General features: G+C 34.4%; 1 protein-coding gene across 1 annotated transcript; it reads right to left on the bottom strand.

The window, feature by feature from the left end:
- Positions 1 to 3,114: 3,114 nt before the first annotated feature.
- LOC100019025 (olfactory receptor 4C46-like) lies at positions 3,115 to 4,044 on the bottom strand. Its single transcript, XM_016422849.2, has one exon. The coding sequence runs from the start codon at positions 4,042 to 4,044 to the stop codon at positions 3,115 to 3,117; it is 930 nt and encodes a 309-aa protein (XP_016278335.2).
- Positions 4,045 to 18,161: the final 14,117 nt, after the last annotated feature.

The raw sequence follows: 18,161 nt of genomic DNA, 5'->3' as shown, positions 1-18,161 counted from the left end.
ATACTGCCTTTTCCTTTGATCTCTTGGGAATACAGAACTAGTCATTTTATTTCTGAGTTAAAGGGCATGCACACAGTTTTATAGTCATTTAGGAATAGTTCTCAAGATGTTCTCCATAGTGGCTCGACCAAGCTCTTTTTTGTGAAGGCCAAGATTTGGAAAGTGAGGGAATTCCCATCAATTGAAAAATGACTGAGTAAGTTATATTATATTATTGTAATGGAATATTATTGTGCTATAAGAAATAAGGAGGAACACAGAAAAACTTGGAAAGACTTTCATGATCTAAAGCAGAGCAAAATAAGCAGAAATAATGGAAGTGACAGGAACAATGAACGACTGTGAATAAGAACTATTTTCAGCAACACAATGATTCAAAACTATCTCAAAGGATTTATGGTTTTTGAAAATGCATAAACTCTGGGAGGGATGGGATGGATAGGATAGAGTCTCAATCCAGACAAAAGCAAACTTCTTTTTTACTTTCTTAATTTTATTTATCAAGTTTTCCTCCACAAAAGGATTAATACATAAAAATGTTTTATATGATTGCACATGGAAAATCTATATGAGATGTCTTACCATTTCAAAGGGAGTGTGATTGGGAGGTTGAGAGGAAGGAAGAGAGAGAGTAAGAGATCCAATATTCTTTGAAAAAAGTTGGAAACTTTTTACATGCAATTGGGGACAAATAAAATTAAAACAACTTTGAGGTTCCATTTACACCTATCAAATTGATGTTCTATGACAGGAAAAAAATGAGAAAATTGAGATGTTAAGGCACTAACCATTAATAAACTAACCATTCTGCAGAGTAATTTGGAACTCTGCCAAAAAAAAAAACTATAAAACTTTGAAATCCTTTGATCTAGCAATAGTTTTACTATATCTATATTACAAAGAGAACAAAATGGGGAAATATATATTTTTACAAAAATATTCATTGTAGCATTTTTGGTGGCAACAAATTGGAAATTGAGGAGATGTGCATTGATTGGGAAATGGATGAACAATTTACAGTATATGATTTTCATGAAATATTTTCTACTAAAAGAAATTAAGAACAGTGATTTGTGGAAAATCTGGAAAGGCTTATATGACCTCATGAAAAATGAAGTGAAGAGATTCAGGAGGATACTGTACATAATAATGGCAATATTATATGTTGGTCATCTGTAAAAAAATTAGCTATTATTAACAATAAAATGACTTAAGTCAACTCCAAAGGACTCATGGTAAAAAAAATGATATCCATCTCCAGAGAAAGAACCAATGAAATATAAATATAAATTGAAGCATAATATATATGTGCATGCATATATATTCCACAAAATGATGATTATAGAAATGTTTTCATTATAGTTATATCATATTCCTTCTTGTCTCTAGCTTTTGTTTGGTTGGTTGTGTTCTGTTTTGTGCAAAGAACTGGAACCTAAAAGGATGTCCATCAATTGGTGAATGATTGAACAAGGAGTGGTATGTGAGTGTAACAGAATACTATTATAACATAAGAAATGACAAGGAAGATCACAATAAAATCTGAAAAGACTTATATGAGTGATGCAAAACAAAGTGAACCAGATGAATATTCAACATCATCAAAACAATAATATATAATAATTAACTTTGAATAACTTGACATTTATGAACAAGGCAAGGACCTAGGACAATTCAAAGGGACTCATGATGAAAAATAATATCCACTGCCATAGAAGGGGCAGTAGAAGTCTGTTTGTACATTAATGCATGCCTTTTCTCACTTTATATACTCCATGAAGTTTTCTCTAATGTAAGAGCTATGTATCTTTTTTCACAACATGATGAGTATAGAAATAGTTACTGTGTTATAACACTTGTACAATCTATATAAAATTCCCTGCCTTCTTGGGGAGATAAGAGGGTTGAGAGAGAGAAGGGGAGAACAAAAATTGCAAAACAATTGTCAGAAAATAAATATTAGAAATGTTATTAAAATATAATTAAGAAAAATGCAGAATATTTTAATAAAAGATTTAGATTGATATGGATATAAAAGTTACTTAAAATAGGATAATGATGAATATTTGATATGCCTAGATTTTATCAGTATATTTGACAAAGACTTTTCGATTGCATTACTATGGATAGAGTGTGGAGTAGGTGAACAAATGAAGCTAAGAGAGTAGCACAGCTGGATTGATTGAGAAGATAATGAACAAGTTGAAAGAATAATATTTACATTGTAGGAGGAAGCATTTGTGAATGAAGCCCACAGATATGTTTGGGGCCCTTTGATTTTCAACATTATTCTCATTCCCATGTTCTGCATTCCAAAAATATGTTTTCTTATTGCCCCTCCTATAAAATATTGCATCTCCATTCCAAGTCCTTTAATCCATGCCTGGAAGACAATTGATTTTTTGTTCCACTTTGTACAATTACTAGAGTCCTTTAACACTTAGATCAAGTGCCATCTATTACATGAGACAAGCTTTTTCCTATATAACTTCAATGTTTGGGGTCCCCTATAAAATTATTTTATATCTATTTTATATCACTTTTGTATTACTTCTGGATGTTCACAATTTTTCCCACCAAATATAGTTCATATTTTCCAAGGGGAAAAATAATTCTATTTTTCACTATGTGTACATCATATCCACCAATGAGTGATTAAGTAAGCATTTACTAAATGCCACGAGTAATCACACACAAAATACTTATGAAATGTAATTGATCTTTGTTAATGAAAATAATCACATAAATATTTCAATTTAAAAGGAAATTGGTACTTATCTCATTTGTATTTTTAGCCATGTGTATAATCACAAATTAAAATAAAATGAAGTTTGTTCCTAGATACTCTTAGACTCTCTTCTCTCCTTTTTATTCACTAATTAATTGTGCTAAAAAGGTTTTAAAATGATCTTCAAAAATTCCTCAATAGAGAACTTTTTCCAAGAAATCATATTGAAAAAGCTTCCAATGTGGAAAAAATGAAAATAAGCTAGCAATATTAGAAAATATATCTGTCAGGTTTCCTTTCACTCTTCAACAGAATCCTTCTTTTCACATTTTTCTTTACTCCTTCTCATCCCTCACATTGAGTCTCATGCCTTCATTAAGAATCCATTACTGGTTAAGCAAAGTCTCCTTTTTACTGAATAACTTCCTGATAGCATTTTTCATTTGGGCATTTCTCAGCGTGTAGATTAAAGGGTTTAACATGGGTGTTATCATTGTGTAAAACACTACAACAGCTTTATCAAAGGGAAAGGTTGTTGCAGGCCTCATGTAGACAAAAATACAAGGGACAAAGAATAAAACAACTACAGTGATGTGGGAACCACAAGTGGAGAGGGCCTTGCGTCTCCCCTCCACACTGTGAGTCTTCAGAGAGCTCAAGATGACCACATAGGAGCCCACTAATAAGAGAAAGTTTAATAAGCAAATGAAACCACTATTGGCTGCAACAAATAGACCAAGGATATGAGTGTCAGTGCAGGCAAGATTAAGCAAAGGATTTAAGTCACACATAAAGTGATCGATCACATTGGGACCACAAAAGGGTAATTGGATCAGGAAGAGTATCTGTATAGTTGCATGGAGTAAGCCTCCTAACCAGACCACAACCATCAAGATGGCACGCACCCTCCAATTCATGATGGTCATGTAGTGCAGAGGCTTGCAAATTGCCACATAGCGGTCATAGGCCATTACTGTGAGCAGGATGACCTCAGCACCTCCAAAGAAGTGTTCACCAAAGACTTGTGCCATGCAACCATTGAAGAAAATGGTTTTCTTTTTATAAAATGAGTCTATAATGAGTTTTGGTGTATTAACAGAGGAATAACAGGCATCTATGAAGGACAAATAGGCCAGAAAAAAGTACATAGGGGAATCCATACTTGGGTCAATGATAATGGTGATGACAATGAGTGTGTTACCTACCATTGTGATAGCATACATGATCAAAAACACAACGAAAACAATTTTCTGCATCTTTGGATTATCTGTAAGACCCAGTAGAATAAATTCAGTCACATTGTTTCTATTATCCATTTATTCCATAGAAATGTTGGATTTAGACATAAGCTGTTTTATCTGTAAAGAAAGCAAACAATTTAGTAAGGGACTCTTTTATTAACTGGACTATGCTCTAGAAAGATCATGTGGAAACAGACTGGCTTTGAAATCACAGAAAACACCAATCAGTTTCCAAATACCCATGAGCAAACTTGAAGTAAGCAATTTATAAATTTGAGTTTTTATGATATTATATAGAAAGTGACTATGAGAAAAACACAAATGGTGAGTGAAGAGGGCACAGGCTCTGATGTCAAAAAGACCTTGTTTCAAATTTCTTAAGTCCACACTATTTATAATCCTAGTAATTAGGATTTATAGAGTACTTTTGAAGTGCTATATATTTATTTTATTATTGTTTTATAAGGTGATGTACTCATATCATTCTCTTAAAAACCCTGTGGACTTTATAAAATTATTCAAATCATTTTAGAGGCAGGAGAAGGTCTTCATTTTACAGGAGTAACAAATCTTTACATTTCTGAGGCAGAAATTAAACTACTTCATTTCAGATTTCAAGTCTATCATTCTATGTATGGTAGTACTTAGTTGGATAACCTGATTATGTCACTTAATTTCTCTTTGCCTCAATTCCCTCATCTGAATAACAGAGAGAGGTTGGTTTCTTTCCTGGTATAGTCTCTTCTATCCATAAATTTATATTATTATATTAGTTCCCTCAGTGGACACTGTGAAAACAATGCTTTTCAAACCATGAGCTTTTTTAATAGTCAAATCTATTCTTCTGTTTTGTTAGATAAGTCAGAGTGATATGACCCAGATGGTAGTATATTTAGATGGATTTAGAATTCATTGAATGTGGGGAAATGAAGCACAAACACTAATGAATCAATATCATCTTAAAATGAGATTTTCATTAAGAACCATAGAGATCTCTGTTGGTCCTGGACTTTATAATAGTTTTATCATTGACTTATATAAATACATATTTGATATGCATAATCTATTACAAATGACACCAGTCTGGAAGAGTGATAGATAATATATTGGTGATAGTTGGATTTTGACGTACTTGCAGACTAAAACAGTATGCCAATTTTTAAAATTTGTAATAAAATAGGAATAAATTTGAACTTCTCTTGGCTTTAAAATGTAATTTTCACAGAGACAAAATGATAAAGATTTGACTAAGTAATATTTTTTTCTGAAGAGTTAATCTGCAAGTACAACATATTAGCTATGGACTGTGACAAGCTAATGTTATTTATGGCATCAAAATATAATCATGTCTTAGAAGATAAAGAGGAAAGTTTTGATTCCTCCAGGAACAATTTGCATTCAGAATGTTGTGTTTAGTTCAACCTGACGTTTAACTAGTATTCTAATAAATAGTAAATTTTCCAGAGGAGGAGAAATGAAATGCTTAAAGTGGATTCAGTTTATGTTTTTGAGAATCCATTGAAAGAAGTTAGGATGATTAAACTTTAAGAGACAATATATAGAGAACATATTAGAGCTGTCGTTTGCAGTAGGGATTGCATTTGTTTCAGAAGGCTCAAGTTTGCAAAATTTGGAGGAAATGTTGGATGTTGTAAAGAACTTATTTGTAAAGAACTCAGTTTATTGCTAAAGGGATCTTGGAGATCATTCATTTCATTTCATTTCAATAGCAAGAAAGATAAAGATTTTAAATTATTCCCTTGATTGATAAGGTATTATGTAGTAGAGATTGCATTTGAACTATCTACTAGTTTTCTCTGACTCCAAACACACTGTTCATTTCAGGATACTAAATATATAAAACTAGTTTATCCTTGCTAAATTCCCTCATTCTGCCTTTCAGGACACAATTCAAAGAACCCTCTATTTTCCTACCTCTTTCTTGTTTTTTCCAGGCTCTCTCAAAGAAGTTATACTTCTCACCATATCCAAAAAACTACCAGTGCTCTTTCCCATTAAAATATTATTTGTAAAGCATTTATCACAATCACTGGTATATAACCTGCTGCCTAATAAATATTTTTTTCATTTTTTCCCTTTTCCTTACTCAGTCCTTCTAAAACTTACTCTATTAAGTAGGTTTGATGACTGAATATCATTCCTCCTTCCCTTCCTCCCTTCTCTCCCCTCTCTCTCTCTCTCTCTCTCTCTCTCTCTCTCTCTCTCTCTCTCTCTCTCTCTCTCTCTCTCTCTCTCCTCTCTCTCTCTCTCTCTCTCTCTCTCTCTCTCTCTTTCTCTCTCTTTCTCTCTCTCTCTCTCTCTCTCTCTCTCTCTCTCTCTCCTCTCTCTCTCTCTCTCTCTCTCTCTCTCTCTCTCTCTCCAAAATAAAATTGGGTTCATCTCACATTTTTTAAAAAAGAGCAAACAAATACTTTCCTTTATAATTCTCTGATCCTCTTTAGTTATTTTCCTTCATTTTTACTCTTTTTTTATGAATAACATTTAAAAATACATACATAATTACTGCCACCACATATTTTTACAATTCTCCTTTACATTTCACCATATTAAACCTGACTCTACTGCTGGGCTGAAATAAATGATTCAGGAAGGATAAATTAAGTATCTATAAAAGTGAATGTTTAACTCATGAACTAGCCACTTCTCCATCCCTGTTTTCACCCTTCTTCACTCCCCTGAGCTTCTTTAAATGTGTAGCTCTTTAGCTTTGGATCCTGCTGACAATTCCTTCCTTCTAGATATTCTCTCCCTGTGTTGACCTATATGTTAATGTGATTTCTTGATTCTAATATTAGTTCTTAAGCCCTTCTTTCTGTATATCCTTTTCTGGATCCTTAATCACATCCTGCTTCTTTGGCATGGCCATCTCTCAGACATTTGACATGGATTCTCTTCGCTTCTCTCTTTACAGTCTCCTTTTGTCTTGGGTGCAAGTATCCATGTCTTAGATAACATATATATATATATACATATATATATATGTATGTATATATATGTGTGTGTGTGTATACATATATATGTATGTATGTATATAAGCAAATATTTCTCCTACACTATCATCCTGAAATTGCCTGTTTGATATCCTATATGTATGTAGGCATACTAAATTCTAAAAGTTGAAAGGAAATTACCTCCATATATACTCTCCTGTGATTTCTTAAAAACCAATATTTTTAATATAAACATTCTGTTTCTAGTCACTGAGGTGTATGATCTAAGAATTGCCCTTGAATTTTCTCTTTCCCATATCTCCTACATCCAATCAGTCACCAGGTCATATCTATTTTATCTCCGGAATATTTCAAAAATTGTCCCTTTTTCATCCATGCAGATTGTCATCTCACTTTAGTATCTTTCACTTAGATGTTTTAAATAACTTCTAACCTATTGCCATAACCAATAATAGATATAAATGTTAAGGAATCTTATGAGTTGCAATAACCCACCCCTTCTCATTGTCCTTATCCCCAGTGTTCAAGGATTCTTGTCCTTCCTTGAAAAATTACTAAAGGGTTTAAATCACACTTATACAATGAGATAATTATTGAGACCTTGATATTACAAATGTTATTACTTTCATATAATAAGGAAAGAAACTAAGGTTCAAAGAGGTGAAGAGTCTGAAACTAGATGAAAAATTTCATTATTTGCCTCACTTCAATTCAAGGATATTTGTTTTTATTTCATCAAACTATATTCTCTCCTTGTTTTTAGGCTTCTTTTAATAATAAAGTTTTATACTGTAGATTAATCCAATTGACAACCATGATTTGAATCCAAGGGATCACTATGAAATATATGAATTAGAGTACGTTTCAGCTCCATTGATGTTTTTGGATGGGGGTAATAAAACTTACCCTAGTCTGATGTATGGGTCATTTTCTCATGATTTAAAAGATTCCTCACTTTCTTGATGATATTTTCATTGGATTGGAAGATAGAGGCAGAATGGTTGAATCATAACATCACTCAGTGATTTATGCAGGTTTTCTTGGGATACTTGCATCCTGGATCTGAATCTTATTCAGTATTATTGAACTCTAAAAATATTAAAAACACTTCTAAATATTTAGAAATTAACGTCTCCTCAAATCTATATAACAACAGACAGATAAGGCTTTAAATGAACATCTATATTTATATTTCATCTCTCTTTACCTAGTCATTGAAAAATGGAATTAAATAGCAGATTATAAAGTTTAGGGACCTATTTTCATTCTCAGAGCTAACCTCTCAGAGGAATTAATTATCAACAGTGCCAGAAAGACTTTATCCTTGAAGATATATATATATTTTTTTTTGAAAGATCTTTGTGAAACAAAGCAGAAATGGCCAGTTTATTCTTCTCTCTGTATTGCAGGCTGATGCCAGAAGGGGAATAATAAAATATTCCCATTAGGATGAAGCCTCCTGGATTTTAGGATTGGGCTCACCAAACATACTGGCCTGTATAAAGAAGAATATAATACTAATCACATACCAATATTGCCAATGCATCCCTTAGGGATTAATGGGAGTGTACTACTGTGAATCTCCAGTTGACTTCTGAAATACTTGTAAACTCATGTGGCATTTATCAACTTAGAAGTCACAATCAAATATATTAGCAGGCAGAAAGAGACAATTACTGAGAAGACAATCACTATATTTGTTTTTTCATTATGTGCTTCACATTCATCAGATTTAATACTACTCTCTTTGGTCCCCTTAAATTCTACATCAGTTCAATTCTTCAAATTTACAATCACATTCTCTTTATCCACTTTATATCCTCCATTATTTTCCATTATTACACAATCCTTAACATTTTCAGCTATTATTACATCAAAATTTTCTTGTTCCCCACATTCCTTAATATTAATTACATTTCTTTTTGTTTTAACTACATTATTCACTGATTCATTTATATTAGCTTCATCACAAACAACATCTATAACCATAAATCCATTTTGCAACGATTTATCCAACTCTGGAGCACCCTGGGTACACCTTCATAAGGAAAAGGCCCCCTTGTTCTGATACCCCTTCTGGTTACCAATTACTTGGCTAAACTTAAACGTAGCTCCAGACTTTATCCAATCCTGCATAGTTGTTAATTCAAAAGCTTGAACCCCTTGACAGCAAGCATTAGGACAACCATTGGCATTAACCTGTCCTTGATATTAATATCTCTTTCCATTATTATAATTATTATTATTCCACCCAAAAGAATTTTTCTCCAACCATTTTTAAATCCATTATTTCTTTGTAATTGTCTAGAGAATTGTCCCCTAAAGTGACAATCCTTAACAAAATGTTCTACTCAGTTGCACAAATAACATCTCGAAGCTTCTGACCTTCTTTCCCTAGTGACATTTTGAGTTTTAGTCTATAGAGGTCTAAATGCAATTACTACTTTTTTTATTTGATTTGACTGTATTTTATTTTCTTGTTAGTCTCCTGCAACTGTTTCTTTAAATCCTTAATTATCCCCATCTTTTTCATCTACATATTTGTCTTCATAAGCTAAATAAACATAGAAGGCTTTTCTCTTTAGATCTTCTAAACTTAATGTTTTCCAATCAGCACAATTGTTCTTAATTTTTTTCACCTCACTACATGCATTTCTCACCAACAATCTCCTTATATATGACGTGCAAGAGTTTCCTCTGTTAAAATATCAAGTCCCAAATGGATTTCATATGCATCAATGAATTCATCCAAAAATGTTGAAGGTCATTGTCTAGACTCATGTCTAATCCACTCAAACTTAGACCATTGATCAGGTCTTTTTCTTTTTGCCTTCATTGCCTCCAAAGTAGACTCTCTTTCCCAGAAATCTATAATTATCCACAGAATTCAATTCCATCTCCTCAAAAATCTGAGACCATGATGTTAATGTAGGATTTCTTTGTGTCTCCTCTATAAACTGTTCTCTTTCTCTCCGAGTTACTAATTTCTCCATTAGGAGAAAGAAATCTGCAGTCTGGGTCAAAGATCTTTATTGCAAGCTTAAACTATTTTATTACCTAATGAGGTTCATAAAAAAGAAATGAAGTGTTCTTCATTTTATAGAATTGTAAAGATTAAATTAGTCTCTTGTAATAAAAAGTATTATAATTTATGAGGTTTATTAAGATTATTAGAAATCAAGGAAATGAGAAAATACAAAATAAGAAAAGCACATGCCTAGTGATGAATAGCCTGTTCATAGCCACTTACATTTTGCATGCCAGGTAGAGAGACGCATGTGCTTAGAAGCAGAAGAAGAGAGGCTCTCAGGAGGCAGAGAGCCCTTTAAATAAAATTTGTGTTCTCACACACAGGTGATATTATGGGGAATTCTGGGAAGTACAAAGGACTTTTGGAGATTGAAGTCTGGGGTTCAAATCTCCATTTTTACATACCCCCTTTGATCATTATTGGGAAACCAATTTACCCAATAGGATCATGAAAACATAATCAACTTAAAGATTACAATAATTTGAGGATAAGAGGAAAAAAAGAACAAAACCAATAATTGCTAGTTGCATTGACAAAATAACAGTTAGGGGGCAGTCCCCTTTGGCATGAAAGTATACATACAAATAAGTTTTCAATCAACCACACCCAAAGTTCATTCTTGATCTTCTCATGCAACTTGTGGTCTGGAGGCATCTTCATGGTGTCTTCTCCAAACAGTTCAGTTTCTGGATTCAGAGAGGCAACATGTTTCTTAACCTAAAATTCTTCTCAAAGGAATTTAAACTTTGCAATTTAAAATAATATTTTTACATTCCCCCCTTGGAAAGGGTGATTGGAAAACACAGAGATCATTTAGGGATGCATGGCTGAGTTATGAAGTATATGAATCAATTGGCAAGAGAAATTAAAAAGACAACAGAAAAATCCAAACAATAAAAGATAATTTCTGGATGATAATATAGACTATCAAAATCTTTTGTGTAGAAATTCCAAGTAAAGGAAAAGTAAATCTATAACAGGTCCTTGAATCAGGGCCCATTAAAATGATATAAGCAATTAAGCATTTACCCAGTAAGTAGACACGACTACAGAAAGTTGCCACATTATGAAAGACAGAATAGGGACCAGATTATAGGATCCAGGTAGGAGCCACATTTGAGATAATCTTCTGTAAATATTTTCACAAAGAGTGTAGATACAAGGAAGGCCTATGTCTTAACATATGTTAAGTGTCCCAACCTTGAGTTTTCACACTAGGTTCAAGTATTGGCTTAGAAATGCATCAATCCTTCCTGGATTTGTTTCCTTGGCCCTGTGCAATGGCTCCTTTGTATATCTTGTCCTGGAATCAGACAGAATCATTAATCAATGTACCATAATTTTTTTAAAACAATCAATGGCATCATTTTATAGTCTCAAGCATTTGGTATTGATATGCATTGATATTATAGCAAATATATTTTAAACTTATATTACAGTAAATCAAAAAGTTAAAGAAAATCTTAATACTGGTGACTTGTGCTTCAAATATAAAAAGGAGATAAAAAATAAAAGACAAATAGTATATTACACATGAAAGAAAAATATAATAATAAAAGAGTTTTTAAATTCAAAAATATAGCTTATAATCATTGACATACTGTGTAAGCTATGAAAATATAGAATGCAAGGCTTTCTCACCAAAAATGAGATCCATTTCCTCTTCATGCCTGGCCATGATCCTCTGTGAGTACAAGAAATGAATTTCACAAAGTAACAGTTTTGTTTATAAAGTACAGCAGTAGAAATATGTAGGTATTAATATCCCCAAAATTCTAAATATTCCAGTTAATTACAATAGCAAACAAATCCACTATCATATTTCACATAAGTTGCTATATGACATTTTTAAAAGCCTATGAACTGATAGATATTTGTCACAATTTTTACAAACGTAGCAAATCGTTCAACCTTGGTAAACATATTTAAACAAAGTAAAACTCATTTGGGTCTAGAACATCATCAAGAAATCTAGATATCATCACAGAAAAAGTGGCAGAGGTGTCTAGGAAAAACTCAAACCCCTGTACTGTTGATGTTGGGTAAAGTGAGCTGAAGAGTTATAAATGAGAGATGCTCCTCTTTTGGGAGTCTTCTAGGGGTACAATGCCCTGGGATTAACTTCCCAGTTCCATTGTTATGAGACTGTGTTGTCCCATCCATTCACATTTTTATAAATGTGGGACGTGGGGATAAAAATTGTATTGCACTTCAGTTACTAAAATGAACATTACCTCCTGTTAGGGGCAGGAAAAATGAACAGAGATTGTTAAAAAAAATTCTAAAGACCCCTTAAAATTAATTGGAGATATTTAGCTCATTAAAATTTCCAAAGGTTGTTATACAATGGTAACCATGTTCTGATGGAGTCCATCTATCTAGTATGTGACAATTTACAAAGTCAAAAGAGAAAAATTATCTTCATATGGGCTTCTTAAAACCCAGTACATTAAAATGATTCAGCATAACAGAAAAGTATTGAATACATTAATATATAAATTGAATACATTAATATATGAACTTAAAACAAATAAAATTAAATCTTAAACAAAACAATGAGCAAAATGCAATAGAATGCAGAGATTTTTATAAAACATTGGTGTCTTAAATATCAGTCCCTTTAAAGTTCCTTGTTTTTTTTTTTTAATTATCCATTTAGATGCCTATCATCAGAAAGCAGAAAATTGGTAAGGGGTAGGCAATGTGGGTCAAGTGACTTGCCCGGGATCACACAGCCAGGAAGTATCTGAGGCCAGATTTCAACCCAGGACCTCCCGTCCCTAGTCTTGGCTCTCAATCCACTGAATCCCTGAGCTGCCTTCCCATAGTGAGGGTGAGTTTTAGGAATATCAAATTGGGCCAAAGAATTGCAGGGAGTTGAATGTTTCCCATGAATCTCAGGTGATAAATAAAAGAATCAATGCACTCAAAATATATCCTTTTAGGGCAGCTATTCATGTAACTTCCTGTTGTGAAAAGTCTCTTCCTTCTCCTATTCCCCCTCCCACCCCGTGGTCCCCTGTCCCCTGCCATATGGAGGCTAATTGTTGCCTAAAGAAAGAACACCCTCATTTTTACCAGCTGGTTTTTGATCATGAAGAAATTGGGGCAGCTACCAGCAAGGCCTGGGGCGATCTGGCTCAGAGCTGGAGATCAGCTGGGTTGGGTCCGGGTGGGTCAGGATTGGGAGAGCTATCAGGGTCCAAATAGCAGGAGCACAGAAATAGTCTGTGGTTCACAGAAGTCTGGGGTTCAGATCTCCATTTTTACAGAATCTAAATTTGCAAATGAAATTTTTTTTTGTATTATTAAATGAACCACACGTATTTCTGGAGTAATGTAGGCCAGATCTCATTAAGGAAACAAGGAAGTAGATTTAGTGTTTAGTGCCTTAGTTTCCCATTCAAGCCTAGAGGTATTCTTTGGTTTCAGCATCCTCCTCTGTTTGCTGAACAGTAGAATTACCATTAATATTTACATTTGCATTATTATTAAGTGCAGCACAATAACATTTTTCCATGTTGTCTAGTTTAGTTTGTAACAATAATACCATTTGTTTCAATTCAAAATATCTAAATATGATAGTTACAATAGCCTTGATCTTATACACAACAGCAAGGAAAATCCACTTAAATTTGTACAAACATCCAAATCCAATCAATGCTATAGGTTTGTAAGAATATACCATTTGCAGAGTAATGGCTTTCCAACCCAACACATAAAACCAGCCTGGGGTGACCACCAGGAAAAAGTATGGTGGTAGTGACAAGTTAGTATAAGGAACCTCTAATATCCACATAACCATCTTAGCTGTATAACAAGAATAGCCTGGGAAGAAAACCTTATACAGTGGTGGTTCTATAAAGTTCACAGCCACATTGAATATACAAAGTGGCTGAGAGGAAAAAAACCTGCTTTCTAAAGTTCTGTTCTGCTGCTGGCTTGATTGGCTGCTTCTCCAGCAGTCACCCACAGAATTCTAACCTCAGCCTGCTCAAAGTTCTGAGCATTTGAGGCCCCTCCCAACAGGCTTCCAAAGTACTACCAGCAGGCTTCAGAATTTCCCTCAGGCCTCAACTAACACACAAAACCCACAGTGAGTTTAAAACCAAAATCTTAGACTTTTTCAGTTTCAGATCATGTGACTCACCAAACTGTAACCAGTTGGTGTTGGGGATGGCATAAACTGGATTAGATTGGGCCAGTAACAAGATATTACTCTGTGGTTTGAAGACCAGCAGTTAACACTGACCAGGGCAGAACATGCTCTGAGATCAACACACAGACCACTCCATAACTGGGAAAGTATTTAATTTAATAGGAAAAGGTTAAAAGGAATCAGGATAACCCTAATGCTAATTCCACTAACTAAAATCCCCTCAGATCTAAGTGTCTCCTGATGGAGAGTCTTCAAAGAGATGGTGGACTACTCTAATCTTTCCTCACTCACCTAAAATCCCCAGTCCTGGTTCTAACTAACATTCACTAAACCCTACATAGTTAGTATTTAAGGTAATGGTCTGTGGTAAGCTTAGCAGGGCCCAGATCCAAAAGGACCTAGACATGGTCTTACAATCACTGCATACATTTGGTTCATAATCATCAAGTTCTTCTCCAAGGAAATACAGCACACAAGATAGCAAGCAGGATAGGAATCAGGACTAAGCACTCAGGATGACAAGCCACACCCCCCAGATATCTCCAAAGAGAGAGAGAGAGAGACCACCTGAGAAACAGCTTAAACCTTCCTGCAGAATTCCAAAAACTTTTCCTTGTTGGCCTCATGCCTCTGCCTTCTGCAAAACCTACCAAACTTATCTCTTCCTTATAACAATGTCCCTTGACCATTTGTTGGGAATGGCTTGATTTTTTATGAAGTTAACTTAGTTCCTTATATAGTTGGGAAATTGAACATTTGTCAGAGAGTTATGTTATAAAAATATTCTTCCAGATCGTTGCTTTTCTTCTAATTTTGGTTGCATTTGGTTTTGTTTGTATAAACCTTTTTAAATTTGATATAATCAGTCAAATGCAATTGGAAAATGAAGGGTATCCATCATTTGGGGAATGACTGAACAAATTGTGGTGTCTGATGATGATGGAATATTATTGTGCTGAAAGGAATAATTAACTGGAGGGACTCCATATGAAATGGAGTGACCTCATTGATGCAGAGTGAAAGGAGCAGAACCAGAACATTGTACACAAAGACTGATACATTGAGGCACAATCGAATGTAATAGACTTTTCTACTAGCATCAGTGCAATGACCCAGGCCAATCCAGGGGAACTTATGAGAAAGAACAATATCCACATCCAGAGAAAAAACAGTGGGAGCAGACACACAGAAGGAAAACATATGATCTATCATGTGATTCAATAGGGATATGATTAGGGTTTTTATGTTAAAGGATCACTCAACTGAAAATATGAATAACATGAAAATAGGTTTTGAACAATGATGCATGTATAATCCAGTGGAATTGCTTGTCATCTCAGAGAGGAGTGTGTCAAGGAAGTTCATTCCCTCCCCCTCCTGAGTAGCTTGATCTGTCTGTCAATGCCAGATATTGCATCCGTGTATGTGTTGTACCTCAATAAAAACCAGGGCGTTGGGCTTGAGGAGAGGGAGAAGTGAGAAGAGAAGGAAGAAGGAAGAAGCAGAAACAGAGCAGGAAGTGGTAAGAGGAAAGAGGAAGGGACTTGCAGGCTAGTCACCTCATGGTCAGGTTATTTAGAGGAATGATTGTTTACCCGTTCTAATAAACTTTATAAAATATATATCTGGGTAGAAATATTATTTCAATTCTTGCAGAAGCTATCGGGGGGGGGGGGTAATCATGAATCATGTAACCATGAAAAAAATATTCTAAATTTTAAAAAAAGAATTAATTTCACCTTTTCAGCTTCTGTCAACCATTTAACCTTCACTGTTCTACCAGTTTCTCCACTCTAGTGCAGGACCTCATTATTTCATTACTTGATTACTACAGAATCCCACTGATGGGCTTGACTCAAGTCTATATCCATGACAATCCTCTTTCTATTAAGCCACTAAATTGATTTTCCTAAAATGTAGGCATGACCCAACCAGTTCCTCACCTATCAATTCATAGTAACTCCAGGGGCTATCTAGGGTTTCCATGACTAAAAATGAACTTCTCTATTTAGCATTAAGAACTTTATAAACTAGACTCTTCCTACATTTAAAATCTTCTTACACTTTACTCCCCAACAGGTACTCTTAGTTCTAGTGAAACTGATATCCTGGATGTTCCACAAATAAGACACTCCCTATCTTAGTCACAAGTATTTTCTATCTCTGTCACCCTTACCTAGATGATTCTTCTTCCTCTGCTCAAACTGCTGACCTCTCCTTTAATTCTAATATAAAGTCTTAACTTTTATAGAAAACTTTTCCTAATTTCTTTTAATTCTAGTGCTTTCCTCTTTTAATTCCTTCTTACTTATCCTTTATGTGGCTTGTTTTGCATATGTGTTTTCATTTTTGTCTCCTGGAGAGTAACAACTTTTGTTTGACTCTTTTTTATCTCCAGAATTTAGCTCAATGTCTGACGTGCAGTAGGTCCTTTAAAATTATTTTTTATTTACTTACTTACTTATTGAGAAAAAATTCAAGAATGAAGAAAAGCTTTGAAGAAACATAGGGAGACTTTTATAATAGTGAACTGAGCAGAACCATATGAATAATTATACAATAATAATATTCTCTTAAAGACTATTGAAGCAATTAATAAACAATTAACAGACTTGGAAAAGTGATATAGTAATTGTGGGCTTCTGAGCAACTATAGAAGCACATAAGTCTGGAAATGGAAGTAGATCCTAGGTAATTCATCTATTTTGGAAGAGTCTGAATAGAAAAGCATTTCATTATTTAATGAATAACCACTTCAGTGAGGGTTTGCCTTTCTTGCCTATTCCTCAGTGTGAAGCAGTAGAGATTTGTTTGGAGGAATTATGGTACAATGGAAAATGTTCTCATTTGGGAGACAGCTAAGTTAAGTTTATTTAAATTTGGTGGGGTTTGAGGGAGTTGCAGTGGATGATTTCTTGCTGTAGTGAGGGCCAGCCTCCCATAGAGGATGGGATCTTGGAGTTGGGATGGTGTCACCCAGAAGTCCTTTAGTATTTCCCAAAGTTCCCTTTTCCTGCATCCCTGCATTTTGGGTGATTGTATTTAAATGGCTGTAACTCCTCCCTCTTTCTTTTTTTTTTGACCTGTGACTGGGCTGAATTCAGGCAGTTCTTTTGCCCTAGTTATTATTAATAAAACTTTTAAAATATATAATGTAGTTATTGAATATTAATTTTAAATATCACATTTTGGCTTACCAGGAAGGGATTATGAATTCTCAAAAAATTTTGAGCAGATAGCTTTACAGTAAAGATAGTAAGTTTGCCTGGTCACTGCCCACCAGGAGGGTACAGTGGCAGGGTATGCCTGCATTCCTGCCCTGAAGCCTACTGCTACCTGCTGTTTCTCCTGTCCATCTGCTTGACCAGCATTCCTCACCACTCTCCACCTAGCTTGGAGCCTCCTCTTGCTGAGACCAGACTGGCCACAAGAGCCTGCCAAATCCAGCCATTTCTTTTCCACAGGGGGTGACATATAAAAATCTTTCTGCCCCAATGCCTTTACACACTCCACATGTCTTTTTCTAGCCTGCCATAGTTATTTTTCAGCATGGAAAAAAGAACCCAAACCTTCTAATCTTCAAGCAGAATTTTTTTCAAGTTGATTCTGGACTTCTGGTTTAGAAGGTTGTTACTAAAGGTTTTTCACAGGGAGGCTAGTTACTAGTTCCAAATCAGTAGATTTTGAAGTCAGTTTTGGGGACTAAGCATTTTTTTTCCTTCTTTCTCTTGACCCAAAACACCAAGGGGAAGTATTTTTTCTCTCATATGCAAATACAGTATTATTTTCCATTAAAGTTTTGCTTCTTTCTGTTTAAATTGTAAACAAACCCCATTCGGGGTCTTTCAGGAAAAATGCTATTGCAAAGCATGCTTGAAACCCTGAAACAACAGTTTGATTTCATAGAGCTAAAAAGTGCAGTTTGGATCTGCTTAATTCTTTTCCTGGGAAACTTTATTTTCATTGGAGATTTCCCACTTTATTTCCCTCTCCTCAAGAATAGGTCACAAGCTAGGCTGCTTAAACTACA

This window comes from Monodelphis domestica, chromosome 6 (assembly GCF_027887165.1).
Source record: "Monodelphis domestica isolate mMonDom1 chromosome 6, mMonDom1.pri, whole genome shotgun sequence".
Lineage (NCBI taxonomy): Eukaryota > Metazoa > Chordata > Mammalia > Didelphimorphia > Didelphidae > Monodelphis > Monodelphis domestica.
The sequence above is the reverse complement of the archived record's forward strand: the minus strand, read 5'-3'. Positions and strand labels throughout refer to the sequence as shown.

What these genes read in the sequence shown, in the direction of transcription:
- LOC100019025 (XM_016422849.2), bottom strand. Translation starts at nt 4,044, where the DNA reads ATGGATAATAGAAACAATGTGACTGAATTTATTCTACTGGGTCTTACA.